Here is an 18,365-nt window from a genome sequence, read left to right as displayed (position 1 = left end):
CCTTTTCCATTATTCTCAGTGCTCCCATTATCCCCACATGTCCCTTCAAATTTCACAGTTCCATTTTCACATATGCCCATTGCATCCTATGCCCCTATTTGTATAAATTGTTTCTAGGTCACATTCAGTACCTGAAGATAACAGAACACATATATTTAGTTCAATAAATTAGAATTCCTCCCTAACATAACTTAAAGCTTGAATGGATTTGTTACAGAAGGGCCAATAACAAGATTTCTTAGGAAGATATCTAACTGAAATACAACATTTTACTATGAGCCATCACCAAGGGAAACTTTGATCATATCATAGCAAAACTTTTAAGATGTTAATTTCCAAAGGTTGTATTTTATTGAGTTATATGCCAAGTCAATTTTGTTGTGGCATTCTGAAATTCATTGTTTTTCAAATCACGTAGCAAAGTTTAAGTGCAAACCAAACCAAAACACAAACCTATAGTTCTGTAAGTGAATGGGAATTACTAAAACTGAGCTGATTAGTCAACTGTTATATTTTAAATCTAGTATCCACTTAGGGTTGTAGTTTTTAACTATTATACAGAAAACCAGAGACTGACTTTCAAGAACGGCAATTTATAACACATTTTGTAAAAGGAAAATGGTTAAATTGTTTCTAAAGTAAGGCATCTTCTTTTTCATCTTAAAATATATTGTAGTTCCTTACAAAATAAGTATGAGAAGGTATCTCTTAGATGACAGCCTAGTTTAGCAGTGATTGAAGAAACAGCATTCTATGCACGTTAGCCAGGGCAGCAGGACTTAAAATTACTTACAACCGTCTTGTCTTTATCTTAGTAACACTTAAATAACATGCACTGTCTTAATCTGCTTGACAATATCCATTTAGGAAAAATGGAACAAACCAATATTAGGGGTTGTTGAGGGCTTGGGATAACAGAAAACAAGAAAATAAATGCAAGACCCAGTTAGTTAAAGTCTACTAAAAGGATAGAAGTTTTGCTCCATTAATTTATCATATTTGTAATTAGGGTAAGAAACTAGACCACATGGATCAAGTATGATATAGCCTTCATGGAAAGATGATAGAGTACGACTCTAATACAAGACAGTAGAGGCGCTAGAAAGTCTTAAGTCCACCTCAGTTATCCTAGTAATTAACAACACTACTTTGAATGAACTTAACCGCTTTCTTCATGTGACAAAGACTCTCTCCTTGATTTAACTTTAGACAGACAACTTTGAACCCTGTACTGAATCTTATCCTTGGCCCTGAATTTTGGACTGCAGAACCTAGCTATAGTAAGAACACTGCTAAATCAGTTTAGGAAAATTCAACTTCAAATGTCCCCAACAATCTATCTCCTTTTCTATCTCACTCTTCATATTTAAATATTTTCTCTGCTTTTAGCAAGAATCTGCCTGGCTTTGAAGTCCCTTCTTAGTAATTTTTTTTCACAGACCTTCTCATTCTGCTCTTTGGCACTAAGTCTCTATGTGTCTCTGTTGTATCTGAATTGAGCTCAATTACTCTACTGTTGCAATAACATCTCTTCTGTTGCACCTGTCTTTAATAAAATCTACCTTGACATCTACAGATGGCAAATGCCCAGTGAGTTATTTCTCTTTCATATATGTAAAATTTAGGCTCCTGCTAGGTCATGCATTCTGTACTTCAATGAAAGAGATTGTGTAGGGGGTATAAAATTATAGACTTCCTAAAATCATGCTAAATTATGAATTTTTAATTTATAATAAAATCATTGTCATTCTCAAAAGCCAGATTTTGAGTATAATTTTTTCTCTTTTAATTGTTCTCTAGAAACTTGAAAGAGCCTATTTCTCATGAATTCATACATTTAGGAATTGTTTTACTTCCGATAGTATGTACATTTTACTTGGAATTAGAAATTTTTCACCGGGTAGTTTTTGACAATTGTTTTTTGTGTGTTTGTTTAGATATATGTGCTAAAATCAGAATATCCAATGTGTTGGTGGACATGATTTTCTTTCTTTTTTTCCTTTTTCTGTTTCTAATTCTATGCCTAATAGTCTTTTATATCAATATTATTAGAAAGTATGTGGCAAGACAAAATGTGAAGATGACTGACAACCTGCAAGAGGTATGGCTAGTCAAAGATTACATATTTGCACAATCTGGCAACCTACGTTTAAAAAATGTTCTTCTGAAGGACATTTCAATTTTATTTTTAACTGATATAAAGGAAAGAAGGGAAATATATTGTACTCCAAACAAAGTTAAAATATGTTACAAAGCTATTTAGGCACTATTAATTTTGAACAAAAATGACACAAATACATGAATTTTAAATTGTTACATTAGTTTTCCTTATTAGACAATATGGAGTCTTTCCAAAAGGAAGACTGGGCTCTACAAGTTCCCAGTAATTTAGAGTGAAGCCACCATTTTAGAACTGAATTGGCATATATGATCTTAAAATATATTCAAACACTTGAAAACATTAGGTACAAGTGTGCATATGTATATACCTACATATATATATGTATATATATATACACACACACACAGAGTCCCATTTGTATATATACACACATACATAAATTACACATATAATATATGAGAAAAGTTTCAAACTCCATGCAGTTACTACTTTGGAGTTAAGGAGCTAACCTGTGGGACCTGGATAGGGGTCAAAGTTCACCAAGGCCCAATGTCAGCATTAAACAAAAAGGAAAAATATCAAAATTGTTAGGTTCATGAAGAAACTAAAACATTATTAAATACTTTCAAGTTAAAATTTAATTCAATAACATGATATTCTGAAAGGTTAAAATCATGCAAGTATATATAAACCAAATTATATCCATTTGGCATTAACATTAATATGAAATAGCATATGTGACATATTTTGAAAGTCCAAAAGTCATTTTTGTAATGTCATTCCCTTGACCTCTAATTAAGAACAATGAATTCTATGAGCAATTGAGTTTAAAACTCCATTTTAATTGTAGCTTAAAAATTAATAAATTGTAGCTTATAAGCAAATAAAAAGTCAAATATTCATCAGACGTGTTCTTCTGAGCACTTGTCATTTTTAAAAATTAGTAATTTTAAAGCACCACGTAACTAGTGTTTAATGTGGACAGATTAAAAATGTTCAAAAGTAAGCTTCATTAGTAATAAGAATAAGTAATCACAGTGCTTAATATCCAAAGGATAACAGTTTGGTTTATCTGAATTATTGCATGCAAAACAAAGTGAGAAAATTTAATTTTTTACAATACATACATGCAAGAGAGTTAACATAGCTGAGTATATTTTCACCGATTTTCTTCAATATTAACAAAGGAACAACTTTAAATAATACCCTCTAAGAACAGTCAAGTCAGATTAGATTAGTTTTTCAAAATGATTTTCTTAGCCTGGTATGTGATCCCATTTAATTCAGGTTTATACAAGATATCTACACAACATATCTTACTAAAATCAACTATAATAAACCAAGAGTTTAATTCAAATCTTTCATTTGAAAGGACATCTAAAATCAAGTGATGGATATTCAAAGAATAAACATACAATTACTATGTTTCTTCTACCTTAGATTTCTCTCTCTTAATCAACAAAAGCCATACTTTCCACTTTCAAAAAATACAAACATTAAATGTCTAGTCTCAAAAATCTATTCATAACCTATCACCAGTGATGGGCCTCAGCAATATTAATCTAGGATGAAAGTGAGCATTTCCAAATTAGTAATGAAAGGAGAGCAGAGATACAAACTGAAAAGGTGAATGGTGGATGCAAAACTGAGCTACTAGAACAGTGAACATAAGACAAATGAGGTACAAATACGAGGTTGGTATGAAGAGATCAGTAGTCAATTTGATCATGCTGTGATGCTGAAGATAAATTTGATTGCCTAGTTCCTAGAGAAGATAAAATTTTTATTGTGCCCAGTGACATTTGCTGATCATGTGATAGAACCATAGCAACCATTTTGGTACGGACCACAAGCATCTATCGGTGATTGCTAAAATGATTTCTGTGATGACATGCTGAGAAGCTCGAAGTTCATAATGCAGATATCATTTTGCTAACAGGTTATCAGTACAGCTTTATCTTTAATAACAAGACTAATAAAAACACTATTTTTGCCTTAGCTGTTTGGTTTTACTTCAACTTGAAGTAAATTATAAAATGCATTACTAAAGCAAATATATTACAAGCCATGAAATGCATAAAGCTAAGTATAAAACAAGCTGTTTGTAAGAAGTTCTTATATTAAAAATTGTAAAGTCATAATGGTTGAATAACCTGTCAGCAAAATGAAATAAATGGGATAACAAATAGACCATTCTCCTACTTCTCATAAACATACCTGGTCTTCCTGGAGGGCCTTGGGGCCCGGGGTTGCCTTTAGGACCTTCTAGAGCTGGACCAGGAGAACCAGGTGGGCCAGGGGGACCCTGCACACCAGGAAAACCCTGAAAGCCTGGTTCACCTTTTGGACCTGGAAGGCCAGGAGTTCCTGGAATGCCAGGTGATCCTCCATCACCCTTTTGACCTATGATAAAGTGACATTAGAGAACACATTAAATAATACTGAGTAATAGCCTTGCCTATGAAGCTAATGGTCTTAGAGACATTAATGGAATTCTCTAGGGTAATTTTTGTCTCCCACTAAATTCCAAAACCATGTGTTATTTTAAAAGACTTCTAGTAAACACATGGATCAGTTATCAGAAGTATTGAACATATAGTATTATTAAATATTACATAATATTATAAAAATATAAAAATAGTAATGATTTGTATTCTAAAAGATTGACACAATTCTTTTAAAATGTTTTGGGTTTAATTTTGAGGTGAATGTGTCCCTACAGATCACTCTATGAAGTTTATAACAGCGGTCTAGACAAGCTGATTTCAACACATTTAAACCACTATTTTTTGTGTGCCTGTTCTGGGACTAGAACTCAGGACCTAGGCACTGTTGCTTGAGTTTCTTTTTCCTCAAGGATAGCACTCTACCACCTGAGCCATAGCTTTGCTTTGGCTTTTCGGTGGTTTACTGAAGATAAAACTATCAGACTTTCCTGCCTAGGCTGGCTTTGAACCTTGATTCTCAAATCTCAGCTTCCTGAGTTGCTAGGATTACAGGTGTGACCTTATAATTAGCATTTCTAAGACATGTATAATAGTAGTACATTCAAGCAACATTTTTCATGTTGGGATCATGAGGTAGTTATCAGAATTTCTAGCAGATACATTTACAGATTGAAAAAAACCTCTATAAAGTAGCCAATCATTCTAGAATTCTAATGTGTGTACATGTGTGTACATTCAGTTTTTATTAACTATTTAGTGTATGTACACACATCCACTCAGATAAGTGAAGTATGTATTAGTACAGAAAACTTCCTTCCTTCCTTCCTTCCTTCCTTCCTTCCTTCCTTCCTTCCTTCCTTCCTTCCTTCCTTTCTTCCTTCCTTCCTTCTTTTATGTGTGGGTCATGGGGCTTGTAATTTGGGACTGGGCACTGTCACTGAGCTCTTCACCTCAAGGCTAGCACTCTACCACTTGAGCCACAGCATCACTTCCAGCTTTTTCTAGGTATATGGGGCGCTGAGGAATCAAACCCAGATCTTCATGCATGCTAGGCAGGCACGCTACCACTAGGACAAACTCCCAGCCCCGCTTCCAGTTTTCTGGTGATTAATTAGAGATAGGAGTCTCATGGATTTTTATGCCCAGGCAGCTTTGAAACACGATCCTCAGATCTTAGCCTCATGAGTAACCAGGAAAACAGGTGTGAGCCACTGGCACCCGGCAGAACTTCCTTTCTTGTTTTTTTGAGACAGCATCTTGTTGTATAGACCAAGCTGGCCAGGATCCTATGATCTTCTTACCTCAACCCCTCAAGTTTTGGGATTATAGATAGGGAGCATCATATTTAGCTCTAAGGTAGAGTTTTCAGCAACATTTAAATTATTGGTACCATTTCTACAAGATATGTTTGTATTAGTTTTACATTGCTTTCATGAAGAAGAGAAAGTGTTCTTTCTTCTGGTTAAACTAGTTTTAAAAGATTTAGTGAAATCTATCTTTTCCTACAATTTTGTCTTCTCTCTGTATCATTGCCTTAGCATCTGTTTAGGAAGCTAATTAAGGAGATACCTACGCATAATTTTCCTTAAACATGAATTTTGATTAATAAAATTCCTTATACTAAGTTACTAAGTAAGAAATATTCTAAGGGTTAATTACTTCTGAAATTTGGGGGCTTATATATATATATATATTATATAATAGTAAATGAAGGAGATGAAAAATAAAAGTAATGATAAATATTTTCATTTTACAGATGAATTTAGCATGGTTTACTGAAGTTTACCAGAAAGTCCTGGAAGTCCAGGGGGTCCTGGGATTCCAAAGCCTGGTTGACCTGTCAGAGTACAAAACAAAACAAATTTCAGATATTAATCACTGAGACATATGCAAATTATTCTCAAATCTATAAATGTATTTATTAAGTGATACAATGCATATTATATAATATGTGCAGAAAATTAATTTCTCTACTTTTTTTGGGGGGATGAGGACCAAAACAGCACTTTTACATACTACATGATTTTTTAAATCCACAGAAAACAGATTTATTATACTGAGGTTTTAGAAGTTGGCACTGCCCCCAAAACAGCAAGACAAATCAGCAAGTAGAAGCCCCTGGAGAGCTGAAGCTGTAGCTCCAGTTGGAAGACTGGCAGGCCTAAGACACAAGAGCCAATATTCTGTTTTGATCTAAAGCAAGAAAAACTAGTCCCATGATTAAAGGCAGTCAAGCAGGAGGAATTGTCTCTTCCTAAGGAGAGAGTCAGCTTTGTCATATATCCAGGCTTTCAGTTGATGGAAAAACATTCATATTAGAGAGAGTAATCTATGGTACTTAGAATAAATGATAATTTCATTACCAAATACTGTTTGTAGAAACACCTGGAATAATGTTTGAATAAATATTTGGGCATCTGTGACACCACCAACTTGATGTATAAAATTCACACTGTGCTATAACATCATGCTCCCATTCTATCAGATTGTTTTTGTGATTATGTATTCATTTAAAATGTCAAACTTTTCCACTTTATATAAAATACGATGAACAAAACAAAACCTACCTCACTTTAAACATAGCACTGCTTACAACTATCATTATCCATGTCTTCTTTTCTTCCTATGTAGAATTCTTTGCCTGCCTGCCTGCCTCCTTCCCTTCCTTCCTCTTTCCCTCCCTCTCTCTCCCTCTCCCCATCTCTCCTCCCTCCCTCCCTCTCTCTTTTCCTAGAACTGGTGTTTCATCACAGTTGAAACTGAGGTGAATACCTGCCAAGTATTTTCTAGGTAGGTATTCTACCATTTATTATATACTTAGCAGAATCCTTTAAAACATCTTAAGTAGTTTTACCAAGAAATTTCAATTCTTTTAAGTTATGCTACGAGTACAATGCACCTTGATCAATGTTTCCCCTTCTATCATTCGCCCACATTTCTCCCATCCCTACACTCAAATTATATAGTTCAATTTTCTTTAGTTCTTTTTTTATTGTAGGGATAGTTACAGTTATATTCATCAGATAGTAGGTGCATTACTTCTCACACATTGATACTGCTTCTTACAAAAATGTTTTGCCATGAATTATACCCCACAACCTTGGATGATTGATTTCTAACAAAGACTTATTTTTTTTTTGCCAGTCCTGGGCCTTGAACTCAGGGCCCGGGCACTATCCTTGGGCTTTCTCAAGGCAAGAGCTCTACCACTTGAGCCACAGCACTATTCCTGGTCTTTTGCTATGTATGTGGTACCGAGGAATTGAACCCGGGTCTTCATGCATGCTAGAGGCAAGCACTCTACCACTTGGCTAAACTCCCGGCCCCCAAAGACTTATTTTTAACAAGACAAAAATATACAAACACATATGCTATTTGTGAGTAATGTCAAATATATCTTCATGTAAATAGTGAAAAATGATAGAAATCTGAAACATCTGGTCATTTCTTAATGTGAAAAAATTGGACAAGGAAGTATTTGGAGTGTGTGTGTGAGAGAGAGAGAGACAGAGAGAGACAGAGAGAGACAGAGAGAGACAGAGAGAGAGAGGCTATTCAAAAACATCAGCTAAAATTCTCAGGATGAGAAGGAAGAAATAACAAGAAAATGGTGTGGTAGCTTAAAAGGTAATAAATTCCATTGAAGATAAAAAGGGAAATTTAAATGAACAAAGAGGAAATCAGAAAACAATTGAACCTGGTTCGCCCTTCTGTCCTGCTGGTCCAGGAATTCCATCCTGACCGGGTTTGCCTTTTTCACCTGGAGGTCCTGGTGGCCCAGGACGGCCTCCACCACCTAAAGAACCACAGCACAGCAGGTTATACTCATCTTCTCATTTCCCTTTTCTTTCACATACTCCATTTTTTTCCACTCTAGATGCAAGTTCCATGCAATAGATAAATTGTTTCTAAGATATTTATTTATATCATATATTATGAAAATAGTGAAACAATAAAAAGGGATAATGAGCATAATCCCCAATCCATTCAATAAAGCAAAATTTTCATTTGAACATTTTCATTGTATTTTAAATTTACATTTAAGTAGTTGCACAAAAAAGGTTTCAAATCAACATGTGAGATTGTGAGTACAATGGTAGTTATCATTAATATCCAAGAAAGTAAAGTGTGAGTAGTGATGAGATGCATTAAGGGCCTCATATGGACCAAGATAAGTGATTTATTTTAGCAATCGGTAAATGAAATTGCTACAGCCTTGCATTCATTCTAAAAAGTAACAAAGTTTTGCATTTATTATAGCATGAACTGTCCCTAGAAAGTCTTTAACAAGAAATATACTCATTACATATGTCACTGTAACCCCTCTACATTATCCTTACAATAAATTAAAGTAAAATAGAATAAGATCCCATATTGACAATTTGGATTACTTTTTATAAAAAGTTGCCCATTTCATGATCAATCTGCAGTGCTAAACAATCACCATGTTTGCTTGTTTTGAAAATGCCTACACGTGAATGTAGTTTGACTTTCCCAAATTGAATGTGATTAGCTTTGTGTTTACATACTCACCTATAGGACCAGGTTCTCCTGGAAGGCCAGGGTTCCCAGGAGGACCAGTAATACCCTTTGGTCCAGGAAGGCCCGGGGTTCCTAGAATAAAGAGTTCAATGTAAAAAATGAAAGATAGCATACCACATTGCTTTGACAGCTACAGAGGAAACTTTTAGCTTATCGTGGTGGCACTGAAGTCGTGAGGAGTAAAAAGAACCTCAAAATAGTATTGAATTTTACTCTTGTGTTTATTTAAATTCTACCTATCTATTGATGGTCATATTAACAAACAGGGGTACGAATATTTTTTACACAGGCCTTTTTGTGAACATAGGTATTTATCATTTTTGTGTGTGACAGATGTGGGGCTTGAACTCAGGGCCTGGGTGCTGTCTCTGAGCTTCTTTGTTCAAGGCCACAGCTCCACTTTCAGCTTTTTTGGTCATTAATTGGAGATAAGAATCTCATGCGCTTTCTTGTCGAAGCTGGCATTGAGATGAGATCTTCTTATTTCAGTCTCGTAAGTAGTTTGGATTACAGGCATGAACCACCAGCACTAGGCTGTTTATCTCAAGTAAATAAAAAAGGGACAAGATTATAGATTCTGATATATATATATGTATATATACACATATATTCTATTAAGTTACTACTAATAAATTTTATCTTCACAACAATATATGATAGACAACTCAGTTGTCTCAAATCCCTTTTCAACATATGTAGTAATGCCAGTTATTTTAATAATAGTCATTTGAGTAGCATTTGGGTAGGTAACCTCAATAAGAATTTAATGAGCATGTCTGTGATAGCTAATTATATAGGTCACATTTTCATGTACTCATTAGCCATCTGTATATCATGTATTGAGAAATCAAAGTTTTCCTCTTAAAATGGATTATACTTCATTTTTATCTCTAATTACAGGAGTACTTTACGTATCCAAGTTGTCAGTCAAATGTCAGGTATATTTTGCAAAACTTTCTCATGGTATTTGTATTTCCTTTTGCTTTCCTAATGACATCTTTTGATGAACCAAATAAAAGTTTTATATGTTGATTAAATTTAACCTATAATTATTTTAATTCATAATTATTGAGTACTATGAATATTTTTTATACTTGAGTTATAAAAACAAACTCTATGAGGCCATGAGCTTGGTCTAGTGGTAGAGTGCTTGCCTAGCATGCACTAAGACCCAGGTTCCATTCCTCAGTACCACATAACAAAGCCAGAAGTGGTGCTAAGGCTCAAGTAGGCTCTAGCCTTGAGAAAGCCCAAGGACAGTGCTCAGGCACTGAGTTCAAGCCCTAGGAATGGCCAAAAAATCTCTGCATACCTCTAAAAACTTTGTAAGATTTTTAGCTCCTACGTTAAGAGTAAGATCCATTTTAAAAATACTTTTTCTAGATGATATGAGTTGAGTTTCATCTTCCTCATATGAACATCTTCATGTTTCAGGGAAATTTTTGAAAAAAAAACTTGACTTTCCATGTTGGATTTCTTTAGTACCTTTATCAAAGTAATTTTATTTAACACATGAGTCCTTTTCTATGCTAGATATTCTACTCTAATGATTTATTTAGTATTCCTTATGCAAGTACCACATTGTCTTAATCATGATATATCTTATTGCTCAAAAGCAAAACATGTTATAAAAATGAGCATCTACTCTTCAGAAGACATAAATTTTCTAAATGTGTATATACTTAATAAAACAGTTTCAAAATATATACACAGAAAATTGACAAAGATAGACAGAAATTGTAACTTTCACAATTATATTGAAAATTGAAATATCTAACTTCAAACACTTGAAAGAAAAACTGTTGATAAGGATGCACAAAATTTTAACACTAACAACTAATTAAACACAATGAGCAACTACCACATACGCATAATTTTTAAGTGAACAAGAAAATTCATCCAAACAGACAGTAACTTGGGCCATATTTATCTCTATCAGTACTAATAGTGTTCTCATTACAATAACGATAAACTAAATGTCTGGAAATTCTCTAAATATTTAAGAATTGATCAACATAATCCTAAATACCTTATGAGCAGCAACTGAAATTAAAAAGAAAATCCAGTGCTAAATATGGAATCCAGGACCTCGTGCATGCTAGGAGAGTGTTCTGCCACTGACCTATATAACCAACTTAGAAAGTATTTTGAATTGAACGAAAAAGCACAAAATAACAAAATTCATGGAATGTTTCTTAAGTACTCCTTACATGGACATTTTAAGTTTCAAATGTATTAGGATAAATGCCGGGGTACAATGGCTCATTCCTATAATCCTAGTTACTCAGGAGGCTGAGATCTGGGGATCACAGTTCAAAGCCAGCAGGATAAGTGGGGCTTGGCTAAAGGGTAGGGTGGTAGCCTTGAGGTGAAGAGCTCAGGGACAACGCCCAGGCCCAGAAGTAGGATGGTAGCCTTGAGCTAAAGAGCTCAGGGACAATGTCCAGGCCGAGCTGAAGCCCTATGACCCCCTCAATATATATATATACACACATATGGACATACCAGAAAAGCACACAACCTAAACTTCCAGTTAAAGATGGTAGAAGGGGCAGAGGGTATGGCATAATGGTAGAGTGCTCTCCTAGCATGCACGAGACCCTAGGTTCTATTCCTCAGTGCCACATACATAAAAAAGCCTGAAATGGCTCTGTGAGTCAAGTGGCAGAGAGCGAACCTTGAGCAAAAGGAGTCTAAGGACAGTGTTCAGGACCTGAGTTCAAGCCCAGGACTGGCAATAGAAAGCTAGAAATAGAATAGCAATATGAAATCTTTATAAGATAGAAAGAAACAATAATAAAAAACATAAGAAACCAAAAGCAGAAAACAAACAGTAAAGAAAATAAAATTGAAAAATGAACAAAACTCAGTAAAAAAGAAAAAAATTACTTTGATGTATATATCCATATCTACATGTGTATGCATATCAACGTATATCCATAGATACATCTTCTTGAAGTGCTGGAGATAAAACCTAGGGCCTTATGCATGTGTTAGGCATCACTATCAAAATATTTTTGACACCAACCATAAATCTAAATGCAAAAATTAAATATTGAATGCTATAAAAGCAGAAGAATATTTGCATAGATTCAAGTAGACAAATATTTACTGAATAGGATAAAAGAAAATATAACCACTAAAGAAAAGATTTACATACTAGCCTTTATTTAAACAAATTTCCTTTTTGGCAAGATAGCATTTAGGCACTGAGTAGCAAATCTGAGAAAGAAAGAGCAGATTTTCAAGATACACATTTGACAAATAACTAAGATGAAACTAGAAAGAGCTGATCTGAGCTAGTAAGAATAAAGGTGAACAACTCAATAAAAATGAGCCTAAAAAGACTTAAATAGGAACTTCAAAAAGATGCTATTCAAATGGCCAGTAAGCCTATGAAAATATGTTTAATAGTTTTAATCATTAGAAAAATGTAAATTAAAACTTCAGTTATTTCTATATCACTGTTTGAACAGATAAAAAGGAAAACCACAGGGTCAGGAGTTTGGCCTAGTGGTAGAGTGCTTGCTTAGTATGCACAAAGATCCGGGTTCGATTCCCTGGTACCACATATATACAAAAGCCAGAACTGGTGTTGTGGCTCAAGTGATAGAACACTAACCTTGGAGAAAGCCCAAGGACAGTGCTCAGGCCCTGTGTTCAGTCCCCAGGACTGGCCAAAAGAAAAAAATCCAAAAATAAGGGAAAACTACAGATAATATCCTGTGATGGTGAGAATATGTATAACTGTACATACCACAAATTAGATTGCAGTTCATAATAGTACTTAGGAATATTGTTTGGTATGCTCTACTAAAGAGTAAGTTAAAATACACTTCTAACCTATTATTTCAGTAATTCTATTAGTAAGTTTTTGTTTAAGAGAAATTAGAACGTATGTCCATCAAAAGATAAATATAAAAGAATATTAATTATATTTTCATAATTCTAAGCTCTAAACATCCAAAGTCCATCAACAAAAGAATATATAATTGTAGTATGCTTTTATTATATAACAATGACAAAAAACTTATGACATACAATAAAATTAATGAATTTTACAGACATTATTTGTCAAAGGAATCAGACACAAAGTTACATAGTGTAGGATTCTATTTATATGAATTTCAACAACAGGCAAAATTAATTGATGCTAACAGAAACTATAGTGAAGTTTATTTTGGTGAGGATTCTCTGCGAAGAGGCATGGGCAAACTTTATTTTTGCAGTACTTATTAGATAAGTTCTCTAATGCCTAAAGCACATTCCAGTTCCTTTATGATTAAAATTTTCAGATAGAGTCTCATGATCCTCCTAGGGGTTACTTCAGATACTGATCCTCTTAGCTCCACCTCCATTGTAGTTTGGATTACCACGGGTATGAGCCACTATAACCATCCTGAAAGATATATTTTATATCTGGTATGTATGATGGATTCAAGGATGTATACACAGGTAGAAAGTTATCTAGTATTGCTGACTTAAACATACTTTACTACATATATGTTGTACCACAATAAAAAGTTAAAATTAACATTCATTAATGCCACTGTTCTATTAAAAGAGACAAAAATTTTAAATAGAAGTGGGAAAATGCAAGCATAGTAGTTTGGGCTATCTAGGTTAAGGCTCTTTGCTTGACTGACTCAGACCTTGCATTTGAATGAACAGTATGATTGTTCTACCAATAGTTACCAACTGTGTGCCTGAGTACAATTTTCCAAGAGATCAGCAGCAAGGAAAGGCCTGACAGAGTATATTATCACCTACAAAAATAGTAGAGCCTCTTAATTGATGTGTTGTTAGCACTCAAAGATTGAAAATTGCTTCGCTAAAAAAGTTTCTCTGCCCACAGGATATTGTCCTGCTGAGTTGGTAATACTCATTTTGACTTTATACAGAGAGACTCGGGCAAAGGAAAGGTAATGAACTAGTTTGAGATTATGGTGCCAATCAATATTGGGTTGGGAAAGAGAATTCTAGTTTGTCAGATAAGAACTTGCTAGGTGATACAGTTAGAAGTGGTGAGGTAAGAAAGAAATATTTACTTACCTGGGAATCCAGGCAGGCCTGGCTGTCCTTTCACTCCAGGTGTTCCTGGTAATCCAGGCAAACCGATATCTCCTACAGCACCTTTAGTCCCTGGGATCCCTGGGTATCCAGGCAGACCAGGTTCACCCTGAAAACATGAAGAAAACAAAACAAAACTCTCTACATGACTGACATTGTATACCAATGTAACATTATTTATAGAGCTTTTACTCTATGTAAAGCACTCGGCTAAGTGCTTTATAGAAATTGCTTCATTTAATCATCAGAACAGCCTGTGAGTTAGGTTTGGTCATCTTCATTTATAAATGAAAAGAAAAATATGAATCCTGGAAAAGTCAAGTGTGTAAGGAGTTTGGTGAGTGACAGAATTAGGATTTGAACCGAAGTTCTATCAGAATCCAGAGCTCATGTTGTTCTTTTGTAATGTACATGTATTATTCTCATTTGTAATGCCTCTATTTGATACTATTCTTATCCCATGTCATAATGATAACGCTAATGAAGGGCTGGAATCTAAATTTTTACTTTAGAAATTTTGATTGTCATCCCTTATTTGGCTGGAATTCATTGTTTACAGTCAGCAAGTGAATCAATGCCTACAGTTTATTCTACTGGAAAAGATCATTTATAATCTTCCCATGAAATCTACCACTTCCTCCGCAGACATCTAAACTCTGACTTCTTGAGTTGGGCATCTATGGCTCATGATTATAATCCTGGCTACTTAGGAAGCTGATATCCGAGGATCATGATTCAATGCTAGCCCAAGTGGAACAGTCCATGTGACACTTATCTTCAAGTAACCACCAAAAAGCCAGAAGAGGAAATTTGGCTCAAGTGGTACAGTGCCAGCCTTGAGCAAAAAGCTAAGGAAAAAGGTAAGGCCATAGTTCAAACTTCAATACTGGCATTAAAATTCCCCTTCTGCGAAGTCATTAGGAACAGAGTGCTTACCTAAGAGCTTAGGGTATGTTCTAATTCTTCCCTGACTGTAATGTTTCCCATACACAAATCTGAACTCCCCAATTATACTAAAAGTGACTCTGGCTCAGAGATAATTCACATACTACCATTTTTTTTGCTCAATGAATATTTGCATTATATTGTGGAAACAACATAGTAGAAGACTAGAACCGTAGAGGAATTCTTACCAAATTTCATAATTAAAATAAAGTTATTTAGTAATAATGAAAACATACATCAAAAGTGCCTCCCACAGTGCTGCCTACTCAACTTATGGGAAACATGGCCTCTTTAACCTCACTTATAGAATGATTTCTCTTTCTTCCATTTGGCTGAATAAACTCTACTATTTGTATTTTATGAGTTCATACAATATGGTAATTACATTAAAAATGCCCTTCTTTCTTGGTTGAGAATATAATTATTTCTCCTGTCCCCTTATGAATTAAATATATACATTTTAAGGCACTAAGTAATACATGCTGAACTTTTGTGTTGAAGATTCTTAAAGAACATTAGCAAAAATAAAATAAAATAAAGGTCTTCTACACTAGCATAACATACAGCGTTCTGGCAAATACACCACATTAATATTATTTTAAATACCTTCAAAATGAAATTCAAAAAAATATTACCCAATTTGCTCACAAATTTTAAGATTCAAGAACTTAAAGAATTCTGAAATGAACACAGGGCAATTTTAAGATAAATGTATGCAATACATTATTTCTCCACAGAAATATATTTCATGCATTTACATGAAAAACATGTATTTAAATAAATTTATTGTGATAAAATTCACACACCATGCAATGCATTCATGTAAAGTATACCATTCAATATACTTAAGTATATTCACAGGATTGTATAACCATCATCACAATCGAATTTTACAAAATTTTCATTTCTTCCTAAAGAAACCTCTGTGTCCGTAGCATAGATTGCTATGTCATTTAACTCGAGGCCACAGAAATACAGATTTACACAGATTATACATATTTGCCTATTGGTTGCCTATTTGACTGTAGTTTATATAGATTTGCTTAATCTGGACATTTTATATAAATACAACCATGTGTCTTTGGTGACTTGCTTCTTTTTTTCCCCATATGTATATATAGCATTCTTTTATCCTTTTAATTTGCCAAATAATACTCCATTGTATGAGTCTAGCAATATATATTGGTCATGGAGCTTGAATGTGGCCCGGCCGCTGACTTTGAGATCTTCAGCTCAAGGCTACCACCCTATGTTTGAGCCAAGCCACACTTCCCATTTTCTAGAGGTTAACTGGAGATAAGAATCTCAGGTCCTTTTGTGCCCAGGCTGGCTTTGAACCTTGATTCTTAGATCTCAGTCTCCTGAGTAGCTACTATTAGAGGCATGAGCCTTGAGCTCAGAGCCTGAACTCTGTTCATGGATTTTCTCAAGGCTAGAGCTCTACCACTTGAGCCTCAGCACCCGTCTGGCATTTTTATATGTAAGTGGTACCAAGAAATCGAACCAAGTCTTTGTGCATGCTAGGCAAGCACTCTACCACTAGGCCAAATTCCCATCCCCTACCATATTTTTATAGATGATGAGAGCTTATGCTTATCCCAATTTCTGCTACTTAAGAATATTTACATGAATTTCTGTGTGAAGATGCAACTTCATTTCTATTGTGTATATACCTTCAAGTGGAATTTCTAGGTCATGTAACTCCAGGTTTAAGTTTCTGATGCACTGTCAATTTTTTTTTCATAGAAGCTGCATCATTTTATATTTCACCAGCAACAGTAAAGTTTTCATGCTATTTTTTTTCTCTCCATAGTCTAATGTACTTCAGTTAATTCACTTAAAATCCCTTGCTTACCACTTAGTATGTTTACTTGCAAATTTCATTACACATTTTTCACCTATTATTTCCAGATTTAAAGCTCAATTTTATTTTTAAATGATGCTTAATAATTTTATATAAACATTGTTTACAATAACTATATAGAATACTATAATCTATGTGTGCATTGAAATTATTCATGATATAACTGAAAGTTTGTTCTGTTTGCCAAACACCTCTTCATTTCCTCACTCTCAACCCCTGGCAATTACCAAAATATGTTCTGTGTCTATAAATTTGGCTATTTTAAGTATCACTGTAAAAAAAGTTCACTTCCTATACTATATAATTCAAGTAGATTAAAGATGTGAATACAAAGAACAAAATGATGAATACACTAGAAGTAATGTATATTTATTTTTTATAATAATAGAATATAAAAATCTTCAACTGATTAACTTTTTGTCTTGTTTCAGCAATAACATATCAACGAAAACAAAAATATATTCTTGATCTTTTCCAGAAAACTATATTTTTGTGGGTTATGGGGCTTGAACTTGGCCTGGGCACTGTCACTGAGCTCTTCAGCTCAAGACAACCACCCTACCCTTGAGTCAATCCCCACTTCCCATTTTCTAGAGGTTAATTGGAGATAAGAGTCTCAGGTCCTTTTGTGCCCAGGCTGGTTTTGAACCTTGATCCTCAGATCTCAGACTCCTGAGTAGCTAGGGTTATAGGTGTGAGCCACTGTGCGGCTCCAGAAAAATACTTTTAGTAGTTTTATCTTCTCAGAATACTAATGTTAGAGCCATCCCTGACACTCTTCTTTCACATTCCAAAAGCAATTCTTCCTGGTTTGAGTTACAAAATGCATTCAATAACTTAAGACCTCTTATCACTTACAATGCCACTACCCTAATCTAATTCATCAGTATCTCTAGTCTATGTCATTCACAGAGTATCATAACTGGTTTGTTCCTTTGTCAAACCTGAAGCTGTGGTATATTATTGTTGGGGTGATGTATAGAAGGGTTACAGTTACACTCATCAGGTAGTGGGTACATTATTTCTTGAACATTGTTACCCCTTCCTATGTTTTTCTCCTACTTTCCACCCTCACCCCCTCCCACTCATCTTTTTTTTCCTTACCTTCCCCTTTTCAAATAAACTAAACAACGTATATACAATATATCAGTTAATGTGGCATATTTTTTTAGAAATCATATATAATTATGCTATTCTTTTCTTTTGCTTCCCATTTTACTTGGGATAAGAGCCTTCCTTTGGTGTGACCTGAAATATATGTTACCCATACCATTACCAATCTAAATTCATCTCCTATTTAGTATCACTCATTATGCTTCATCCATATATACATGATTCATGTTCTTTAAATGTATCAGATATACTTCCACCAGTG

General features: G+C 34.4%; 1 protein-coding gene across 1 annotated transcript in view; it reads right to left on the bottom strand.

Annotated features, from left to right (window-relative positions):
• Positions 1-18,365, bottom strand: part of Col4a5 (collagen type IV alpha 5 chain) — a 181,203-nt gene that overhangs the window by 21,941 nt on the left and 140,897 nt on the right. Inside the window, exons 37-41 of the mRNA XM_090326386.1 lie at positions 14,164-14,290; positions 9,103-9,183; positions 8,267-8,365; positions 6,356-6,406; positions 4,340-4,525 (exon numbers count right to left, since the gene is read on the bottom strand). Of these exons, the coding sequence (XP_090182512.1) occupies positions 4,340-4,525; positions 6,356-6,406; positions 8,267-8,365; positions 9,103-9,183; positions 14,164-14,290 (544 nt within the window). The remainder of the gene's footprint in view (positions 1-4,339; positions 4,526-6,355; positions 6,407-8,266; positions 8,366-9,102; positions 9,184-14,163; positions 14,291-18,365) is intronic.

Source organism: Megascapheus bottae, chromosome X (assembly GCF_031878675.1).
Source record: "Megascapheus bottae isolate mThoBot1 chromosome X, mThoBot2.hap1, whole genome shotgun sequence".
Lineage (NCBI taxonomy): Eukaryota > Metazoa > Chordata > Mammalia > Rodentia > Geomyidae > Megascapheus > Megascapheus bottae.
This window is presented reverse-complemented; position numbering and strand designations above follow the sequence as displayed.